The sequence below is a fragment of the Anabas testudineus genome, chromosome 2, assembly GCF_900324465.2.
Source record: "Anabas testudineus chromosome 2, fAnaTes1.2, whole genome shotgun sequence".
NCBI lineage: Eukaryota > Metazoa > Chordata > Actinopteri > Anabantiformes > Anabantidae > Anabas > Anabas testudineus.
Genome location: NC_046611.1, coordinates 9,260,368 through 9,283,961, shown reverse-complemented (window position 1 = coordinate 9,283,961; position 23,594 = coordinate 9,260,368). Strand labels below are relative to the sequence as shown.

At 38.7% G+C, this 23,594-nt stretch overlaps 1 protein-coding gene across 1 annotated transcript in view; it reads right to left on the bottom strand.

Annotated features, from left to right (window-relative positions):
• Positions 1-23,108, bottom strand: part of LOC113162805 (interleukin-1 receptor accessory protein-like 1) — a 207,946-nt gene extending 184,838 nt beyond the window's left edge. Inside the window, exons 1-2 of the mRNA XM_026361017.1 lie at positions 22,659-23,108; positions 7,669-7,762 (exon numbers count right to left, since the gene is read on the bottom strand). Coding sequence (XP_026216802.1) covers positions 7,669-7,750 — 82 coding nt within the window. The 5' untranslated portion in view covers positions 7,751-7,762; positions 22,659-23,108. The remainder of the gene's footprint in view (positions 1-7,668; positions 7,763-22,658) is intronic.
• Positions 23,109-23,594: the final 486 nt, after the last annotated feature.

Genomic DNA, 23,594 nt, shown 5'->3' with positions numbered 1-23,594 from the left:
AGTGGAAATGAAACTACCAGGTTGTATGATTTCCACAAATAATAGAAAAAGCTCCATTCCTGTCTTTTTTAAAATAGACCTTTCATAAAGGAGGGATGTGAACTATTATTTATCCCAATCTTACGCTACTCAAATAGATACTACAAGTGTGTAATTTAAAGTCAAAGCATTAGCCTTTGGCTTCTACAGTATGTATAAAGAGAGGTATTATTTCCAAATTAGATACTGTACAGAAATCACAGTAGCTGCTGCAGAATAGCAACATGGAATAAATAAAACAACTAGGTTAAACAACTTCTGAGTTTAAACTAGTTAAAATGTAATGATGATTATGAGATTAGACCACTCCAGTATACATCGCTTTAATTATTCTGAGACAGTTATTTGGCTCCCTGGTAATCTTACATAGACTCCAGGAGAAAGTCACCAATCACTCGCAGCAATAACTATCACTTCCAATGCACAGGATGTTGAGGAGAGATGTTAGGTGAAACATTAAAAAGGCTAGATGACAGACATGGCAGAGCGATCAGAAGAGACAGCAGCGCGAATGATATGAAGGACCTTTATTTCGAGAGGAACTAAAAAGAGCATGACTGCCATTTCAAAGACTGGGATAACATTTATAAACATTAAAAATTGTGCTAACATTGGGAGATAGACAGATATTTACAGGTGAAGAGCAATGCAGAATCAGGGGTAGTACCCACATAGATTTACCATGCCCATCATCAGCCCCAGGTTGAAACATGGGATATTTTTGGGTACAGTTCCATCACCACCTCCAGGCAATTTGAATAGTCCTACGAAACCCCTGTGGCTCAGCTTTCATAAGAGCCAAGCAGTGAAGGGGAATTAAAATAATTTCCAGGACCATTGCTGTTTATGTCCAAATTACCCTACCCTTATTACAATTGTTGCTTATTTATTTTTCATTTTCACTGGTTTTTCTATGGGAAATGTTATGTCTCTCAAAGTCTTCTTCTTTAAACCTGAGAGCCACAGTTTCTTAAATTAAGCAGTGACCAGCCTTCTCCATGTTTAAATCCTCTTTTGGACTAAAGCTCATTATGATCCACACATATAATCTCTCAAATTGGTACCAAACGCCCCGGCTGTTAAAGTGGGCTACATAATTTGATACGGAGCCCTGAAATGAATGTATTTTCTTTCACAGAGACATTTTTAAAAGGAGATAATGCAACATATTGTATTTAATGTGGAATGCCTACAGACAGTTGACAATGATGACAAAAGAAAAGATAGGGGAAAGCATAACATAAAAAGGTGGGAAAACTGTTTTTATACATAAAAATAATATCTATAAACTATAAACTAAAAAGTTCACAGCTTCAATAAAATAAAATAATTTTTTCCAAGTCTGTCAAAAAATACTAAAAAATATTTATTCAAATTTGTTTAGTACATTTCGAACCCCCAGACTGTCAATTTAACTCCCTGAATGGAATAAAAGCTTTTTAATAACTTTTAAATGCTAGAGAAAGAAAAAGTGTGCACAGGAAAACGACACTCAGACACTCCCAAATTGTTTCATGTTGATAGGTACGCTGATAGTACCAAATCAATAAAAACACGATCAAAAACATGCCACCCAGCTCATGTTTCTGCATCAGATATTGTAGGAAGTGAAACAGAGCAGATCTGAATCATCAAATGAGTGTGTGTGTGTGTATGCCTGTCATATTACATTAGCCGTGTCTACACGTACTGTGCAGTATACACTTGGGTAGCCATGTGTACGCAATAAAACGAGTCATATCCATGAAGCAACAACTTTAAAATACAGTAAACAGCAACTACTGAGGCTGAAAGTTTAAACAGTGATCGACCACAAAACACACATTTTATAACTAGTAAGTATTTTGAATTGTACTCTTTCAGTATCACTTGTTTTTTTTTTTTAGATTTAGTCTTATTTGATTCCACTGGCATTTTTATGTCCTTATCCACAAAAAATCATGTAATGTTGTCCACTAGACTGCAAAAAAAAAAATAATTTAAAAATTTTAGACACCGCTGAGTGACAAGGTTATGCTCAAACAAAAAAGAAAAATAAAGTGTTCAGGTCCCTAGGTATATCACTGATATATTTTTAAATGTTTGAAATTACCTACATTACAGAAAAAATTAGTACTAAAAAGTTATTTAATTTAATTTAGAAATGACAGACTTAAGTTACAGGGACGAACAAAATTAAAACAACTCACAGCCATTGTTGGTCCAGCAGAAAAGAACAGTCTAGTTGAAGCACTGAATGTCAGTTACATCCTCAACACAGCACATGCAGATAACTAGAGTTTCACAAGATGTCAGATGTGGAAACACAATGTAATCGCTATCTATAGTCCTAATGACAAACTCATAATGGCCATTTATTGGGGAAATACCACTTGAAATAGGCAAATTTAGCCCAGATGCATTAAATAAAAGTATCTGTACTCTCAGCTTTAAACATGTCAACCTATAGCTGCCTACCAAATCTTCAGCAAGCTGAAGCCCACACTTTCCTGGCATTTTTCTCAATTGCTGTGGAGTTGTAACATTATTACAGGTCAGGAATCAGGCCACAGAGACACTATTTCACTCATAAATCATGTGATTGATCGTCATTCATCTCTCACGTCAGTCTACGGCGTGTGTCTCCAACCCCAAAGAGATATCCATAGTAACCCCAGTTGTCAAGAAACCTATATGTAGCACACTTGTTGAGCGGCTACTCTCTCTCTCTCTCACTCTGAACAGCAGGAGGTAAAACAACTCCATGTTGCAAGCCATTTCATTTCTAATATCATGTGTGTGATCAATCTCCCCTGCAACGAACAGGCGGTGCAGTGGAGGCAATCATTCAACATTTGTGGCAGGTATGCAGTATTGACTGAGGGAAGATGAACCATGGGAATGCATGGGTGTGTGCCTCTGCATGTGTCTGTGTGTGTGTATGCTGGAAGGAAAGGGAAAGTGAGAGAGCTTAGGTTTTAGCTTCCAGTTTTCAATCTTAGCTGGTTTGAATTTTTAAATTTAATTTCAGGTCTTTAAATCCCGAGCCGTTATCACTGACAACCTCAAGTGGTGTATAATCGATCAGATGGCACTTGTTATATATTACTATATTATAATAATTTAATACTTTTGCAAGAATTATCTGACATTTAATAATTTCTGTGCAAAAAACTGACACAGTGGAAACTACTGCTGTGCTATGCCTTGTCTCTCCCTCAAGGTTCTTGGTGATAGCTTCCTGCCATATTTAACGTCCTTAATATCAATTACAAAGGCAAGTGGCTGGCCATAATTGAATTTGTGCTGTGTGCTGACGTCCCCTGTTAGGAATCACTGTCTTGTCCAATTAAGAAGGGCCTTATTATTGGTCAAATTGCAAGTAGCCCCATTAAAGTGTGGGGGGGGGGGGGGGGGGGGGGGGGATTCTATCCTTTAACTGACATATTAATGTTGACATCCTCCCAGAGTTGTGTGTTGCGATGGGTGTGAAGACTGTAAATTTAACTGACTGTCAGGATGTCCTTGATTCTTCCTCCTCCAAGAGTAGAAGGAAGTAGTTGGTGAAGAGAAGGAAAAATATATGTTGCGGACCTACTGTAGAGGCAGTAGATAAATACAAGGGGAGAGACGGATGATGAGCGGCTGCTCTCTAATGGGAACCAAGGTCTCTCGTGTTTTATTTACAGCTACTCTTCATCAGAATGACAAGCTGGTTCCTCGGACCATCATTAATAGAAACTAGAAGCAGAGAGGGGATTCTCAAATGGGAACACATGTAGGAGACCAGCTTTTTACATATGCATGAGTAACAGAATGATGCATTTACTGTGAGTGAGTGTTATGGGTAATGTATTGCTAGAATTACTGGGACACTGTGGAAAGGTAAGCGTAATTTGTCCAGGGACTCATCAATGTCTAGCGAAGAAATGGGGACTAATGACGGTACAGCAGAGGGGAGGAGAGAGGCTAAATTCATCTCAATCAATGTTAGAGAATATGATCGTATATCTACAACTGTCATCAGTGTTCACTGGGGGGGCCGTGTGTTAACAGTTTTGTTAAGGTGTGACTTTTTGAGACATATAAAATAGAAATGTTTAACTTTAAAAGCTGTAGCAACCGGTTGGAGGAGAGAAAATACAACATGCTTGGTTCTGTAAAAAGACACTTTGACACTTGCAGGGGTAATGGTCAGTGGCACTGTCCCCTGATTGAATCATTAGAAAAACAAAAAGTCCTTTATTGAGAATGGTTTCCTAACTTATATGTAGCACTGGGGTAAAAAACAGAATTTTCTGTTTTGTTTCATGTCAAATTGTTCAAATAAATAAAGCAGAGACTCAAGAGTAAATTTGCTGAACGTTATTTAAGTTTTCCAATAAAGAAAGTCAGTTCAAAGAGCTAAAGTGTTGGGCTTTTGGTGTTGACAAAAACGCAGCAGGTCGTGCTCCTAAGCTGCATGGAGTAAACCCCTGAATGCTAAAAATAAGTAGACGTAGCAAGGTTGACAGCACAATGCAGATGAATGGTGATGCCCATGAAACATTCTCTAGGTAATGTTCAGCTTGTTTAGTTGCTTTTGAATTGCATGTGCATACCCTTTTTACGCTTTTTATTCTATTCTGTAGTAGAGCCTGCCAAAAGTCATTCACTGTAACCTCTGAAGCTCCTTCTCACTCTGATTGTAATCCATGTTCAGAGGTGAGAAAAGAATAACTGCATAGTTATTACTTTAGTGAGGGTAAAGTGAGACCTTACATGAACTCTCAGGTTTCCATTCCATATCAAATAAAATGCAGCTGTGTGGTGCACAGAAATGGGATTCTGTTCTATTCAGCTCACCACCAAGTAACCAAAAGGGCCATTTTAGAGATTCTTCACATGGCTGTTCCAAGAATCTATTGTATAGTATGCCACAAGTGACCAACAAGGGTGTTTGCTGTGTTCTTTAAAACAAACACTGCAACCCATTTTTTAAAAACAAGACCTTCATTTTAACACAGCAAATTCAACAGAAATAAACAAAGGCTAGATTTTGTCCATGAATCACACGAGTCACATTCAGAAAAAGATTATAATCAAATGGCAGATGTTTGTCGATCTTTGACATAAAAGTGGGATAATGTAACCTCCAAACACTTTTTCTGCCTTTTAACACTTTTAACTATGAGCAATTATGGATCGACCACCTCCTTCTTTTCCAGGAATGTCAAGATAAATTTTACCCCTTACCCTTGTTACCCCTCAATATACTTTTCTGACATTTTATCACAAAGACTTCAACAGACTGACACTCATTGTCTTTTATCTTTTCCTCATACTCAACATTTATTTTATTTCCATTTGTAGCAATAAGAGTCAGCAGGTACACACAATAGCACGACAATGTTTTACAGAATTTGGGGACAGTCTAAGCATAAGCAAAGAGCAAGAGCATCATTTCTACATTCATCGGTTTGCACTTAAAGGTCAGGAAGTACTCATACAGTAAATGCCAATTTCTACATGGACAATAGACTCAGTAAACTCGAATGCAATGCTACCACACAGTTCACAATAAACAACTGTTATTGTGTTGAATCAAAATAACCACTAGAAGGAACTGTAGACTGTGAATTGTACATCGTGGATTAAAGAGATACAACAGTTAAAGAGTATCCAAGAGTACAGCTTTACTTCAACATCTAACTTGATGTGCTGTATTAAGCAAAAATACTGTATACATAATTATTCTGTTCACCCAACCATTCAGGCCATATCAGCATTCTAACAAAGAGGAACCACAGCATAAGACAAATGGATATGTTCTGTTACATATGCTTGCTGAGGATTAGTATGGCAGATATGCATTGTATGTTTTTACACCAATACACCCCGAGTACAAATGCAGACGAAGCATTACTCAAAGAGGAGTCTTCTGAATTTAATCATCTACAGATAATAGCTGTGCACATGCTGTACTGTTATGGGGTTTTCAGAGCTTGTGTGTGTGTTTATCTATGTGCAAGTGTGAGCCCAGTAAAAAGGAAAGCAAGTAAGATTCATTGTCCCTGAGGGAGTCAATCAAATCATTTAATTTCCTTTAATGGACTGACACAGGTTTGATTGTCTACAGTGAATTTCCTTTAACAAAGGTACACACAAAAAAACTCATGTTGTCTTATCACAGATTTGGTCAGCATTTTGTTAAACCAATTTTAACCCAAATCTCAGATGTCATTCAATCTGAAATAAAACAAATATGACCAAATAATCTGCTTAAGTTTTATTTCATTAACAAAGGAACCCTAAAAACACAAAAATGTTTCTTGGAAATTTACCTGGCCTCACACTAGGATATATAGTCTTCTGACCTCGCTGATTCTGCACATTTCATAAAAATGAAAACAATGCCGTTTCAAACCGACTTTTATTGCCCTGAAACCCTTTTTACAGTAGTGGTCTAACTTGCAAACAGCTTGGCTTCTAATAAAACTGTGCAATCTGAAAGAGAAGAAACAAAGGACTGGCTCAATTATCAGTGGACATGTTTCAAATCCTTCCCCGAGGCAATGGCTTGGGAAGCATTTAAGGAGATGGCCCACAGGGACTTCTGCTGGAAAAGCTGAAAACTCTGATGAGCCTTGGGCCATTCCTACACCTCTGTCTAATATGCATGGGCAAAACACAGCCGCAAGCAGCCTCTGGATACTAAATAAAACAGATTGGCAAAAGACTTCTTTATGTTCCATGTTGGCCTATGTAGATGGTTCTCTAGCTTGCATATATCATGTTGCTGGAAGTAATTATTTTTGAATGTGGAAATGCATCATGTATTAGTGCACAATAAGCAGATTTCAACAAAAGACCATGGTAAAATTCTAAGATACAAAGTGATTCATGGACTCTGAAAGTAACTCATTCATTTGTTCAACCACTCACTCCTAGGGGGCCTTTAACCTAGTATCCAATGTGAGGCTTGCAGATACTAATGCAAGTCACTGAACCAAGATCATGGGCTCAAAAATTGCAATAATATATTAGTAAGTAGTGTCCATTTCCATTGGTGTCCATGTTTGTGTCCATATCTACTGTACTGTTTTGCTGGTCTGTTATACAACATCTGTGTTCTCATAAGTGATTAAACAGTCTGTTGCAAACCTTTGAAAAATAAACAAGTCACAATACTTATAATACAAATATAATATAATAATTACATTAAAGCAAAATTATAGCATGTAATTAATCCACAAATATTAACAACCACATACAGTGTTTTATTAGCATCCTGTAAACCTCTATTGAATATCTCAGTGTTTGTGGACTTGAAATCAAGTTGTTAAAAGACAGGACAGCTCTGTTTCTCATCATGAGTCATCATCATGACATGATGTCTTCAGCTACAGCAGCACAAGGCCATGTGATCCCACTGCTGTTAACTGAACACCATTTGTGCTTTGAAGCAAAAAAGGCTTAAAATCTTGATATGTTCCAGGGAATATCTGTACAAATTAATGCAGCTGTTGCAAATGTGTTGGACGCTCAATAAATTAGTTAAAATAAATTAGTACAATAGAAACTACTTAGTTTTTTTAAAGGTTTTTTCTCTGTTTTTCAAGGTTGTCTGAAGCAGAAGGGAGAAACAGTAATTTGGGTAAAAGTACTTACCTGAGCCTCTTTTCGACACCACTTTCAGGCAATGGACCACAATGGCATGAAGCAGGATCAGAAGAGGAACGGGAGCTTTCATTTTTTACCAGTCCTACAAGAAAATAAAAATGTTGAATTAATATTCTATACTGAGGCAAGCTTGGGAATGCACATGCACAATCTTACACCAGAATCCACTTTTCTTTTGCTGGAGATGTTCCATCAAATCCTAAAACAACACAGGAAGGTTTGAGCCAATAAAAACAGAACTTTTATAAACCCTAAGGTCAGCCAGAAAAAAATCTGCACCTGCATGTGCAGATTATTTTCTCCAGAGTCTTATTTTCTTTGTCTGCCTATGCTTTATTTATACCAATGTCTCTTCAGGGACAAACTGTATAATCAGGCACTTTATGACACAAATGTCAAGATGCATCTCTATTAAGGCAAACCTGGTTTTGCTGCTTTGTCAGCTACCTACAACACTAATACAACTTTTTCCTCAACCAGCAAATTCAGGTGCTCAGTTAAGTGGTTCATCTCCCTGTTAACACTTAGACAAATTGTTAGTTGAATGCTTCAACAACTAAGTGATTAAGTTTCCCAATTATTGGTGAAATTATCTGGAGCTAAAAGTGTTCATTAAGACAAATAATAAAGGCTGCAACATGAGAATGTTGTCCTTTATCAAGCATGCCTTGGAGCAAAGGTATGCATTCAAACTTTTTCTAATATAAAATAGAAATTGTTTTAAGGTAATGGTGTTTATTCCAATTTGGCCAGCAGCTAACAATATTCCTTAGTGATACATTTGCTCACTAAATTATTCCACGTGACTGTAAAATTCTTAGTTTTGTATAGCTACTGAGCAATCTCTTTGCTATAGGCAAAACTGGCATCTCTGCATAGGTTCGCCCAGGATTCTCACATGCCCTACAAGGATGCTTCAATTGGTATTTGAGACACAACAAAGATGCTTCACATATATACAATGGTAGAATTAAGTATGTGAACGTTTCGGAATTTCTTTGTTTTCCGAATTAATTTGTCGTAAAATGTGATCTGATCTTCATCTAAGTCAAGAGTATTAACATATGTAATGTGCCCTAAAATAATAAAACTAAATTCTAATCTTTATTGTCTTTATTGAGAACAACCATGAAAACCTCACAGTAAGAGTGAAAAAGTAGTATTAAGGTGTTACCATAAGTTAAGAAAATTAGCTTGGAGGTGTGGATTAGAGCTACTTTTTGAGTTGGCTCCACACAAGAAGAAGAACAATCTACAAATGGAGACACTATGGGACTGTGTCTACTCTACCAGTAGAGGGCGGTCAGTCAAAAAGGCCAAAGATTTAAAGGCATCATTGGAACTGGCTGACATCTGTGTTCGTGAGTCTACAGTATGTAAAACAATAAACAAGCAGGAAGTTTATTGCAGGACACCACAAAGGAAGCTACTACCTACAAAAAAAAAATTTCTGCATACCTAAAGTTTGCCAAAGAGCACATTGACACTGCACGGCAGTATTGGCAAAATGTTTTACGGTCTAATGAAACTAAGATTGAAATATTTGGAAAAAACACACAGCTCCACATTTGGGATACAAAGGTCACATCATATCATTATGAAAACATCATGCCAACTGTAAAATAAGGTGGAGGAAACATGAAATTGCAAAAGGTTTACTCTTTTTTTCTTGCCACTGTATGTTAACACATAAAGCCTTTAAGGGGAAACCCTGAGTAGCTAGAATAACCCAGAGACATTCAAAGAGGCATGCAAACCTGGAAAGCTGCCAGAGACGACTACATTGCCATGTTCTCCTTGTCAAAAAGCTTTTTGTTGTTGGCCCTTGCTTCCTGCAACCAATGCCACCTCAGAAAAGCTACACGCCACCACACAAAAATCTTATCTTTTTAATTAGTTTTCTATGTTGGGCATAAGTCTGCAACATTAGCACAAAAGCTGTGGTCTGTTTCTTTTGTTTGAACATGGAGGAAATGACTGAATCACCAATTCTGCTCAGTACCCTTCCAGCTCATAGTATCCCGGACTGCTGAACATCAAAGCAAACACTTATTATCACTGAAAAGGTTAAAAACGTGCTCCTGCATTGCAGGATAATTATTTCCTTTTGTTGACAGTGACTATAGTGATGAGCAAGTACAGAAAGTGTTGGGGACTCTGATCATACACTGCCTACATGTACACCCAGAGCAAAAGCTGTGGCTTATAGGATTAAATATATTAAAGAATCACACATGGAAACACGACACAGTGTTTTGCTATAAGCTTGTGTGCAGCCCTTGACAGGAAAATGGATCCAGAAGTGATGTTTCACAAAGCTGTTTCCAAGGACACTGATCTCACCACTTTTCCCAAGGTCAGTTAGAAATATGTTGTGTCTTTTTTTAAGAGCAACGGATATTACTGGAAATCCAGTAGATCCTATTGTAGCAAGCAGCAGGTTGAGCATACAGTGAGCTGAACTAGACGATGTTCTTAACTGTTTGAAGGCTCTGTGCATGTGTCTCGTCTGCCAAATGCCAAGCAGTGATACAAATATGATGCTCTCGGTGGGTTTCATCATCCACTGCAGATCTTGGGTCTCATTTGAGTGGTGCCTGGATGTCATGTGGCCAGTCAAGGCACTTTCAATTTCCTACCTGTGGAGGTTTGAGTGAACCTGGAGCACACATTACTGTTCTCCTATTTCATGGTATTTTGTGGAAGTGTATCCAAGCTGTCTGCTGTATTGGTGGGAAAAGACCAGCATCCAATTATACAAGGTAGTACTCAAGCCAAGACTGTTGAGCTTGTCAAATAACATTCAGAAATACATGTTATTATTTTCAAGGTGTGAGGGCTGAGTTTAGATGACATCCTCTAGTTGCGCCAAATGTAATCCAGTTGGTAATGTTTGACACGCTGGTCCTCTAGTTTTTCAAAGCACTTCATAATGAAGAGGCTGAGAGCTGCGGCTTGGTAATCTCCAACTGCAGATTTCTTACTACGTAGATGACGCCAAATCAACTGCTTCCCTGTGAGAGTGATGTGTTGAATATGTTGGATAAGATATAAGTTGTTTTGTGTACTTAAATGTTTTAGTACACATCCAGCTTCACATTCACTGTCAATAAAGTATAGGTGAGTCTGATTTATTGGCTGACTCTGTTCATACCACTGCATATCTATGCTTCTTTTGCTGCTTTGCCTGCTTTTGTCTTACTATGGTCACTATCACCATGATATGATCAGCTAATTTATGATAGAAATGTGATGCATACAGTATTCCTCTTTGTTGGTGAGGTTCTCTTGGGTGAAATTTCCAAGCCCCTGCACTTATGTCTGTGGAATTGCTATTGTTAAAATCAGTTCACAATTAACTGACAACTCAAGACTCTTAATCAGTTGGGAGTAAGCCAGCAAGCAAAGGATGGGAAAGTGGTCTGATTGTTCAAGATGGAGGTGGAGAGGGCTTGTATCCACCAGGAATGTTTGAAGATAACACTGCTATCATTTGCGCTGAATTTCTGCTAGATTTCTTCAGTGTCCATCAGCATTGTGATTTATCTTCAATTTTTTACCTAAGATATTGATGTAGTTTATTTAAGAAGATGAAGACTGAAGAAATGAGCTACTCAAGGGTTTATCAAGGTCAAACACTCAATCTGTTATCAGTAATCATAAAAAGGGTATCAATGTATTATTGTCAGTATTGCCTTACTTCTTGGCACGTGGTTATTAGCTAGTGAAAAGTGATAGATACAGTGCAGCTGTCTAACTGTCAAAGATATGATCAGGAACACAATAGAGCGGAGAAAAAAGCAAGAGGAGCTATCCTCCTTCAACAAATGAACGGATACTGGATGTCCAAAACATATGAAATGTTAGAAAAAATCCCGTAAAAATCCCACAATGAAAGCTTATCCCGTCAAGCATTTCATAGTGTGTCATTCTTTAAAGAGAAGCTCATTCAAAAAGGTGCTGTCACCTGCCTCTCATTCTTTGATTGTTTCTTTTCCCTCTATCATCCACTGTCTCCCCTCCCTGACAGTGTTTCCTCCTCAGCGGATTCATCCAAAATTCAATTACTTTTGAGGAGGGTTCAGCAAGAGAAATGGGGCACTCTCTCAACACTCGTGAGGCTTCGATTTAGCCCTGAGGAATGCATCTCCCTCTCACACAAACAATTTCAGCAATTGACGACTGAGGCTGTACTGCTTTACTACAGCTCACCAGATGGATATTGAGATGATGATTTATAAGGATCACTCATTTGAAACCTGTCTTGCCCTGTCACACGTTTTAATGGGCCGTTCACATTGAAGGACCACTGCTCATTTCTGATGTTTCTAGATGACTGTTCATATCTGGCAGGATGTTACCCATATCAGATACATATGGGAACTGACATCAAGGAACAATAAAATACATCCGTTTTTGGACCAACACCTTCCCACTTGCTTAAAAACGCATTTCCATTTTGCAGTTGTGAGATTTCATGTAGTTGTAAGTGTAAAATGTGAATATGAAGCTACTTAAGTTGAGTCTTATCCTGCTTGCAAACACATTTTAATGTAATTTATATATAAAGTTGGTGATAAAGTAGCTCTCTTAGCTAGCTCCTGTCTGATCTGTGCTCTACAATGCAGGAAGGATTACTCATCAAGTGTAATATACAGCCCTTCAACACCAACACTCCCTTTTCCCCAATGTTACCCCACTGCGCCCTTACAAACACCGGTCATAAAAAGGATATGTACACAGCTTGGTGAGTTAACAATTCTATTTGTGAGGAACACTTTTCAAGCCCTTCCACCCTTGGCTGGCGCACACATACACCCACACAACTCTGCTCTCCTCACTGAATTATTCCATTTTAGATTATCTAATAACCCTGCAACCACACCATGTTCTTGATAAGCACGCAGTAAGTGAGAGAAGAGGTTGCACGCAATCGACATCTCTAAACACGTTCTGCACTGCAATTGCCTTCACATAAATGTTTCTTTTGCCTCAGTGTAAAAATATGCACAGCCCATTTCTTCCCTGGCAACAGTAAGAAAAAAAAGGAAACAAAAAAAAAGAAAACAGCACAATGCATCAAGCGCACAATCAACAGATGAATCAGAAAACTATGAAATGCACAGTGTTCAGCAAAATTATGTAATAATGTATTTTTGCCAGTTGCCTGTGTGGTGAGAACAAAACAGAGGAGGGCGTTCATGTAATTGCACAATTGTTTTTAAAATTGTGGAAGCTGAGCCGTGACCTGGTGACGTGTATTCCAGCAACTGACTATGACAGTGCTTTAAAATGTGATGTTTATCCAGCTACAATATAAAAAAAAAAACACTCTGTACCACATTTTCTATAATCACTTAACCCCTAAAATGCGTTTTTTTTATGCTTTACATCATGATCTAAATGTTGTTTCAAAATCTTGTTTGCCATTGTAGGAACAATTCTCATGGTAAATCTTTTTTTAGGGGGTAAAAAGATCAAATATCCAAATCCAGCTTTATTACATTCAAATAAAAAAAGTCATCATCTGTAATTCATATGTAATTGTGGAAGGAAATTGACCAAACTCCAAGAAACAATACCTAAGACACGACTTCAGTGTCCTCGATGTCCAGGTACGATAAAAAGAAATATGCTGCATTGTACCCTTCTTCTACCTACCACTTGAGTTTAAAATGTTCCCACACAACACCAACTAAAGTACAGTCTCATTACAACTCAGGCAGTCAAGAAAGTTAAAAGATAATCATTTTAACTATATATGAAATATGGCAGAAACAGTCTACAATATAATGCGCAGAAACATTATATAATGTGTAATTTATATTTTTGGTCTTCGGAGCCGTTAGCCACTAGTCAGGTTGACAAAATCCACTTTCAGTGTATTCTACAAGCACACACAACTGTGGACTCGCACACAAACTGTCTTTGCAGTCACGTCCAGTTCTTAGTCCCATTCCCTGAGCTGCCTGCTAACGAGATTCTTTATCCTGCCTGGCTGTCAGGGAAATAAGGATGACATTAAATGAACAGAGCTCTCTCTTCGGATATTCCAGGCCAGAGCTAAGAGGACTAAGGAACACCATGCTGGAATCACTGAAGGAAGAAATGAAAGGGGGGTGGAGAGGATGAACAAATGGTAGAAATAGGAGGACAGAAGAGGAAGACATGGAGAAGGCAACCATGAGAGGCAGTATCATGTCATGACTCCAAGCAGCAGAGAATTGAAACACGTTGAAGCTGGGGACCAGCATGGCATAAGAATATAGCTTCTTATGCAAACTAGCTATATTCTGACATCATCGTCATTACATTTTAGTGAATTGAGTGCCTGTATAACTTGTCTCTGCAAATCTGTTGATGTTATTTAAAAGCCTAGGTTTGAAATAAACTGTGTAGTATATACCCAGCAACTTTCCCAACATGTATGATGATGATGTGCGTGTGACAATACTTTCTAAAAACACTGACAATTATTGAGGATAGATTTTCACAGCTGCTATGGGCACTAAAGATGTCATTCAAGTCTTTTATCTAAACTCAAATGGGTGTGGATTTATAGCAAAATAGCATGGTGCTAAATTTAAATAGATGGTTGTGCTCTGTTGCTTAAGTGTAGATAAGACAGATTTCTTATGTAAACATATTTATTAGCAATCAATTTCCAAGATCACATAGCACATATAGGGCAGTACATTTTCAGCTAAGCTGCTCCCTTTATAGTATTAACACAGCCACTGCACATGAGAAGCTACTGTATATAAGAAGATCTATGCTCATCGACTTGGATTGTTTCTTTCACAAAGTTACACTTGTAACGAATCCAGCAATCACAGATCTACTTCCCCCCCACGGCTATATCTGTACTGCTGATGTCAATCAAACTCTGAAACACGGTCAGAGTTCAAGGTCTGACATCAGATTCACCTTGAGAAAAAGCATGCTGCAGTAGCTGCTGAATGACGCTTGTAAAAGCTCGTACTGCAGAGTTATCTGAAGTCTAACATTAGCCACATCTATCTATAGCAGCAGTAGGTGTACTTCAGAGAATTAGTCTCTTTGCTAAATAAAATTAAAATTCATCAAGCAGAATTTGGGACTTCCAGTGGCAATGAGATATTCGCAAACTGAAGCATTTCTCATTATCTCGCTCGCACACAACCTCTAACACACATTTTCACTCAACACCTAAATTTAAATCTGTGACACTGAGACTGATCTCCTGCTGAACCGACGAGTCTCGAGCTAACTCTACAGTATGCTAATGCTATTCATTGGAGAGCATCAAAGTCTGACTTCTTCAAGGAGCTCTGACTTTAAGAAAGTAAAAAAAAAAAAAAAACACTGCATATTTTACTGTTACAGTAGAAAAAGATTTCACTGGATATATATTTTTGGCCCTTAAAAGAAACACGACGGTCGACATTATGTAGTACGACAGAGCAGCTTTCTGCAGATTAAAGAGAAACACGAATCCTAAGCACCAAAATGTCCAACATAAATGTTCTTAAACCATAAAAATGTTTAAAGTAAAGGCCAACAAAAATGAAAAATAATGCCCTGGCAGATTCTGTAGTTTGCCAAATCACTTCGGCTGAATATACTGCCTAAGCAGCAGGACTGTGGGCAGATTTAAGGGGGAATGAAAGAGGATTGTCAGATTATTAACACAAGTTAATAAACGCCTACCCTAAAGCAACTATAATCATTAAGGCTCCTAAAGATTTATCTTGCTGATTTTTTTTATCAAATCAACCACTAGGAAGAATGTACTTGAGCCAAGAGCAGCGCAAATGCACAATCCAGCCAACAGCAAGAAAACAAACAAAGCCTTTGAACAAATAATCAAAGTCTTTCTTCTAACAGTGGGTTGAAATTGTGCAGTCAATTTATCTGACTTTGTGTGTTCGGGTTAGGCACTGCTTGGAAGTACTTCAGCTTTCATCAATGATGAGTGCACAATGCAGAGTACAATGATGGATGTGCAGCATGTGGCTTTTGAATTATATATACAATATATTCTAATATGGCAGGCAAGCTATTTTTATGTTGAAATTTAAACCAAAGTAAAGCATACTTCTATTGGGACAGGGGTACACGCTGCTCTTGGAAAAGAGCTGTTTATATGTTATATATATTCAAAGGTTCATAACCACATTGCATAATGGACACACGCGCACACAAACCCATCAGTTTGAAAGTTATTGGCATTCACTGCACGCTTCCTCCAAAAATGTCCCTCACATGTCTGAGCCAAACAGCCCTGCAAGCAAAAATAAACTTAAGTGCTAAGGGGAGCAGACATGCTGTAGTTACTACAGAGAGCTTAACGGCACAATGCAAATAAGCTTTCACACAATAACAGACAACCCACATCTCCATGCTAGGCAGCCGGGATTCAATATCGGAGGACAAGGAGTGCTGCGTCCCCAGGCCCTTCTTGTAAAGTGGCCCATAAATCAAGAACCCTGTTGAGAGCCGGTCTCTGTAGGTCTGGTCCAGCGCTCTAGCTGGGAAAGAAAGCACACCAGTAATACCCTGAGCTGTAATGAGGGTCGTCTTTGCATCATGAAATTATTACCGTCATTAGGCAAGCTGAAGATTGGATTATTAATGCAATTGTTATGTTTGAATGCATGCAGTGATGCCATGGCTCAGGTTGTTCAGCCATGCATGTAACTAAACTGGGACCAATGGTAGTCTTAAAGTCTTCCAAAGCTCATAAAACATTACAGTTATTGGAACTACAAAATGGAAACAATCATATGAAAATTACTTAAAAATGTTTTTTCTGGAACTGACATGTTCATTCAAATATTTGCACCAAGTCAAAACAGTTGTCTAAGTAAAGCCCTCCTGTACCTTGGCTGTAATCGTGCCAGAAATGCAAGTACTGTATATTAAACACATATCACTATTTAACATATCCATAACTGTTTTCGATATGCTGATATTTTAGGTCTGAACACATATTTTGGCTGTGTCTGAAATGATCCAGTCACTACTGCAATACAAATTAAGGTTTTGAGAACTTCAATGCTCATCATAATTTTGTGTCATTCTGGAAAGGTGTAAAATGGCACTGCGGGATTTTAGCAGCGTGATATACATGCTTGTTCAACTTTCCAGATGGTGGTGTGGTGTGGTGTATATATTTTACAGATAAAATTCAGTCATCAAAAAAGGTATAGATACAGTACACGTTTCAGCATTTCAGATACAGCCTCTGCCTGAATTGCGCTGACATCCACCAGACCTATCCTGTATGTGTATTGTTCCCCTGGGTTTCATGTGTAGTGGCTAATGACTAGTTTACAGGTGAGAATATGGTGAAAACATTGTAAGGAATGGGATGAGGGTATCCATCTGTGCATTCATACCCTCTATGCAAAAAGGCTGTGTCCATGGTTCCCACTGGAGTAGATGCTGTATATTATAGTTTAAGCATTTCCTTTCAGTGAATACTTTGCAGGCACACCATCTTAAATGGGCTTGTGTAAGGCTCTACTGAATTTTCTAAATATCTCATCACCAGCCACTTAGAATACAGGTCAAAATGTGAATAAAGATTGGTAGTTATGATAGTGTTTTGATAACATTAGAGAGCCGTGCCTCTTCGGCTATGCAGTTACCCTGCAAATGCATTAGCTTGCACAATAATGTAGTCTGGGTCTCTTTTTTTCCTGCCAACTGGCATTTTGTGTGATTTTTTTTTTTTTTTTATCTTCACACCAACGTATGGAACGTCACAACAAAGCCTTCGTGAATGAGTAAGCACAGATCCGATGAAGAGAGGAGGTGAAATGGGAGGAAAAATTGCTCATTTTGCTTCCCCTGGCATGTAATTTCCATCCTCTATCCACATCTCTCTAAAAGCTATCTAAAACACATCAACTTCATCTTTCTAGGCTGGATGGGCCTCAGAGGATCACCTCCAGACATGGCACGATGACAGTCGGGCTGAAAGGAAAGGATGAAAATGATAATTCCATCCTCTTGCTTATAGCATTGGGCTTCTCATTCTACTGCTGATTAGAAAGGGGGAAAAACATTCATTTTAAACGTCACTTGCCTCTAGCAAAGAAAAATACTGTATATTGAGGTAATTGATCATGCCTCAGATGGCTGTTTCATCAGAAGAAGTGCAACGCAAGTGTTTCATTGCCTCTTCTTCATTTTAGCCCTGTTACACTTGACCAGCGCAACATTTAGGCTTCAGGGCATGCTACACTGCATCTGACCCTGAGTCCTTTTATTTTCTTCTGAAACAAATCAGAAAATAAACGCTTTTAAATTGCATTTCATTCTGGTCATTCTTTGTGCTTTGATCACTCCTAAAACACACACATATATTGCACAGAATAGCTTGCACATGTTTTTCCAAAAGCAAAGTAAACAGACAGTTTGACATGATGCTATTACCATCCTTTTATTCTGGTGTTAAGCATTGCTCTGTTAGGATAGGAATGCCATTACATGCACAAAGTAAATAAAACTAGAATAGCAGCAGATGTCCAGCCAAGTTCACATCCATACATGAAGGAATTAAGATCAAGGCCAAATATAAAATAAAATAAGTGGCCCATGAAAGTGATTTGCTATGAAGACTGTCCTTTTTGATACCTCTCAGCTGAATAACAGCAGGAAACGACACACCAAAAGCATGAGAGCCACAAAGTGAATGAAGAGTCAATTTGAAAATTTATTTTTCCATATAGCCTGGTCTCTCAACAGCAAGTAATTATGGTAACTCTGTTCTCTGAGAGTGACCTAAAGGTTGAGTTTCCTACCTATACGGTATAATTTAGGGGATACTTTTTCTGTTGACCTCTGACTTGTCATAACTTACAATGTGCAGAATTGTAAATAATCAAATCTTTTTGGACTGCTATATAGTAGAACGAGTGGAACCTCATTCTAATCCGCCAGGCAAGCGATTATACAAATTCTAACAGTACTTTAATGTATTCCTGCACACTGATTTGCAACATTACCTACAATAGTGTTATACCTCCATACTTGTTACGCAGTCTAAGCAGTATGGTAAAATATCTTATGGTAAACACATTTGTAAAACCTTATAGTTCTTTGTTCCATAATGCCGCCCTAATTATTAGCCACATGACTGCACTAACTTGACCTTTTAACTGCCAACTAACAGCCCAGACCTCAAAAAGTATAATTTTTAGAGTTGATCCTCACATTTGAGTAGTTAAAACCAATGAGTGCTGGGGATTTTTGGTTGAATAACAACACAATAATGTAATGCTAAATTAACAACATTTTCACCAATAGTGGCCATTAACTGTTATATGTATCCTGAATATCTAAACAGAGTTACTGCTGAATAAATAACATATTCCTGATTTGCAAACATTTATTCTTTTTGTGATAGCCCCTAAGGCCTCTCAAATTAACTGAGAAAAAAACTATGTGGTTGTAGTAACCTACTGTACAAACTGTGATAAAACGTCTTGTTTTAGGGTTGAAAAGCCAAAAAGGAAACATTTCAGTAATGAAAATTCCTACAATTACTATTTGACCGAAGCTTAATAATGCAAAAAGAGGGTATTTACCCATAGCAGTCATGATTCTTCTTCATAAAGATAAGCGACGTGGTCAGACATATTGTAATCTGCCTGATCTACCATACTTGTCAATTCATGACATGATAGCTGCAACAAAAATAAATAGCTTTGAAACAGATCGATGCCAGTGATTGCAATGGAAAATGGAACAAGACATGGGGAAAGAGGAATCTCATCTTCATGGGGATTGGATTTTCAAAAGCTGAAACTGAAACCATGTCTGCTATGCATGTAGTTCACATCTTCTGACACTCAGATTTCACAACAGTCAATACGTCTGCACAACAGAAATTGGAGATGCTCAAGCTGAGGTTCACCATTTATGGTATTTGTACACACATGCAAATAAACAAACAAGCTGGATCCCCTTTCATTATTTCCATTTCCCCTTGAGTATTTCTAATGAAACTGAATAGTCAGGACCGAGTTTCCCCAGCCTCCAACATTCTTCCTCACAAATCTTCATCAATTGCTGCAATCATTCCTCACACAAAGCCAATATTCCACAGTGAGACAACACTTATTTCCCACCACATTAATGAACTCTTTCATTTGAAACCCTTCGACTATCCACCCCTTGACTACAAACCCAAGGCCAATAGGCTTTTGTGACATCTCCTTGAAAATTAAAAGTATCAATCAACACAGAAAAGGCTTGTGATGTCATCAGATCATTCTGTCTACCAGATAAGCACTGTGAACTGAACAAGGTCGAGTGCTATTTAAGAAACTTGTTATTGTGCGTTTTACCTCTTGTTAGTGCAAGGTTGGTGAAGTTCGGCTTTTGAAATAGGAAATCAAAAATTAAATTAAATGTCAGACAAAGAAAGAATAAAGGGGAAAGTCCCAGCTGACACTGGGTTTTACTCTAATTGTCCTTGACATGTGTCTAGATCATTGGAGTTAACCTGCACAACACTGAATTGAGTGTATATAGTTTAGAGAGCCCGATGTCTGTCTGCATATGCTCCCACAATACACACTGCACGTCAGAACAAAACCCAAGTATTTCCAAGTCCAAGGAGCTTTCTGTAGACTTCCACAATAAAAGTAAGACGAGGCATAGATCAGGGCAAGAATATAAAACAATTACTAAAGCTCTAAATGTTTCCAAGAGTTCAGTGGACAAAATATTTGCGAAATGGAAGAAGTCTGGAACCACCAGGACAAGAAGTGGCTACGTGGCTAAAGTCAGGAACTGGGCAAGAAGGGCCATGGTGGTCTGTGACCGAACAATGACTAACACAGCTTCAGAAGTCAGTAGACTGGAAGGACGACCATCTCAGTAATACCACTTTTTTCAGGTCCTTTAAGATGGGGTGGCCAAATGGAAGCCACATTGTGTAAAAGGAATGTAACAGTTAGTTGCCAAAGAAATTTTAAAGTAGTCAGAGCTTGAGGACAAAGACTTTCTGGTCTAATGTGAAAAAAAAAAATGACCTGGGGCCGGAACTTCAAGCATGTCTGGCAAAGCCTAGATACTGCTCATCACCTGGCAGATTGACAGTAACTCAAAGACGAGAATATTGCCAAGACAACACTGGAGTGGCTTCAGGATATGTCTCTGACTGTCCTTGAGTGGCCCAGCCAAAGCCCAGAATTAAACATCTGTGGAGAGACCTAAAGATGGCAGTTTGCAAACTGTTGCCATCTAATCTGATCGAGTTTGAGAGGATATGCCAAGAAAAATGTGATAACTGTTCAAATTCAGGTGTGGAAAACTTGTTGATACTCACCCAAGAAGACTTAAAGTTATAAGTTTAAGCAGCCAAAGGAGCTTCTACACAGTACTGAATTAAAGGTCTTCTAAATATATGTTCTCGCTTTGTCATTATGGGTAACTGAGTATATACTGGTCTGAGATTATATGGTCCAAAAATCCCGTTTCATCCATTTAAAATTAAATCTGCTACCCAAACTTTGTAAAAAGAAAAAAGAAGTCTAGGTGTCTGAATACTTTTTGAAGCCATTGTAATCTGTCTAAATCAATTTCTGTGTGAGAGCACTCAACTCAGCTCAATATGTAGCTGCAGGGCTTCCGTTAAGTGGCCACTGCCACTTACCTATTAATTGATGTGCGGCTGGTTGCTCCTGTCGAAAAGCTTAACCCCAGATGTTGTATATGAATAAAGAAGTTATTAAAATAACATCATTAACCAAGAAGGTATCACCTAAAGCACAAAGTGTCGAGATGGAATTGAAGTTGACAGATTTAGTGCAGAGCATCATACAACTAGAATTTGGAGCAGTTGAAATGGGGAGCAAACCTTACAAAATTTGAAAAATGGTATACGATTATTTAAAGTGTTGGCTGGCTGTAAAAGCTTACACTTCTGTAAGCCCTATATAGGCAGTTATAGCGTGTGACAGTTTCATTAATAAAAATAAAGATGTACCTTTGCAGCAGTTGCTGTGTGGTACGGTGGTGAAATGTGAAACTTATGAGTCTAACTCTCATCTGTAAAGGAAGACGGGAATGTTTTTTTTTTTTCTTATATTAAACCAGCATCTGCTGCAACTTTACATCAGTATCACTTTCTGATTCACAAATATGTTAAACTGGCAAAGCCTCCCCTGGTCAGAGCCAGAGTGGAGCTCCAACATCCATCTGGACAATCATAAGCCATCATCCATCCAAGCGCGAAAAAGAAGCTGGGGAGAAGAGAGGAAATACTAGGAAATCGTGAGGAGAGGCGCACAGAGAGCTGACTCGCCAAGCAATCACTCAGCAGAAATAATTTGAAATAACTAAGCCCGGGTCCTTCTTGCCTCTCGCCTCTGACACACACAGGCCTGCTTAGAGGTGCGAGCAGAAAAGTAACGCGCACATGTGCACAAATACGCGTACACCCACTGACACACGCACGCAGTCACGCACATGGACACATCTACACAGTCACATTAAACAAAAACACACAGGCTGTTGGCGCACCGGGGAGAAATGCAAATGCGCACAGTGTTACACAATTAACGACATGCGTAAAATGATCCGTTCTTATCCAAACGCTCTGCTTGGTTAATGAGGTTTAACTAAAGAATACAGAGGACTTCAGTAGCGCACTTCCACTGTCGTGCTGCAGCCGTGCAGTTCCACTGGGGAGAATCCGTCCGCAACTAAAGCAGAAAGGAGCGTGTGGGATTCATGTCTAACTGCAGGAAAATAACAGGTTCGCGCCAAATGCGCATTTAAGTGCCGCATAGTAAGAAACCATGAATGCGTTTGTTAGCGCGTCGATAAGTGGGCGACGCAAATCTGTGCATGTGAAATGTCCGTGTCATCCACATTAATCGTGGAAGCCGACAAACTGGTTTAGACATGTCCACAGTGGGCAGCACCAGCATCTAACCAACTTTAGGAGCATAAAGATGAACCAAATAAACTGAACTTACCCACAAGCAGTTTCCAAATAAAGGGTACACTCTGCCGTCAGTTCTGATGGCCCCACACCATCACGATGTACCAGAATTTGTTCTGGTCTACAGAGTGAGCAGCAAGGATTTTAAAACAAGTTGTGAATATCCCAGGTTGGAAATAGTCCACAAAACGCAGAGTCTATCCCAAAATTACATATTGCCAGTCTTGACTGGCGCAAATCACACATCAAAACCACCTGCAGCCGGTCACTTTCAAAGAGCAGGGGAAAAGAAAATGAAGAAAATCATGACAGTGATTAGGGGAATGGTCGACAGATCAATGAAGGACAATATTAGACACAATTAGTCTGATTATCCTTTTCAATCAGTTGCTCGGGCGCAGGCAGGTGAGCACCGCTTTCAACGGGACTGGATGAGCGCAAATTTCCGAAGTGATGTGCAGAAAAAGACACATCAGATGCAGTCTCCCTCTCGCTCTCTCCCTCAGAGTGCCGCTCCGTCAACGCCAGATGCGTCAAGTGCGCGTAAGTCATCCGAGGCAGCGAAGGATATGACGGGTTGGCATCAAAATAAAAGCAGGTTTACGAGCAGCGTGTGCGTCAGCCCTCAAAATGTCCATGATCACATTTAAAGTAAATATGATTCAAGCTGCAACTGGAGGCTGAGTTATCTTTTTGCTCTTATTTTAGAGCTCTTTATTTCATCGATCCTTCGTTCCCTCTATAATATGTTAGGCTGTGCTCTATAGAGACTCGTTTTACATTACAGCTTTTATTTTGAAGGACATCACAGGCGTAGTTTCCTTATTCTGTTTGACTTGACAGAGGTACCAGTGTGAACGCTTCTTGACAGACCGGCGTTCCTTTGGAGTCTTTATCTCTTACATATCCCGCTGAGGAAAGTCGTCTTTATTGTGCGTCCATTTACACAAATAATTTCTCAGTGTGGGAA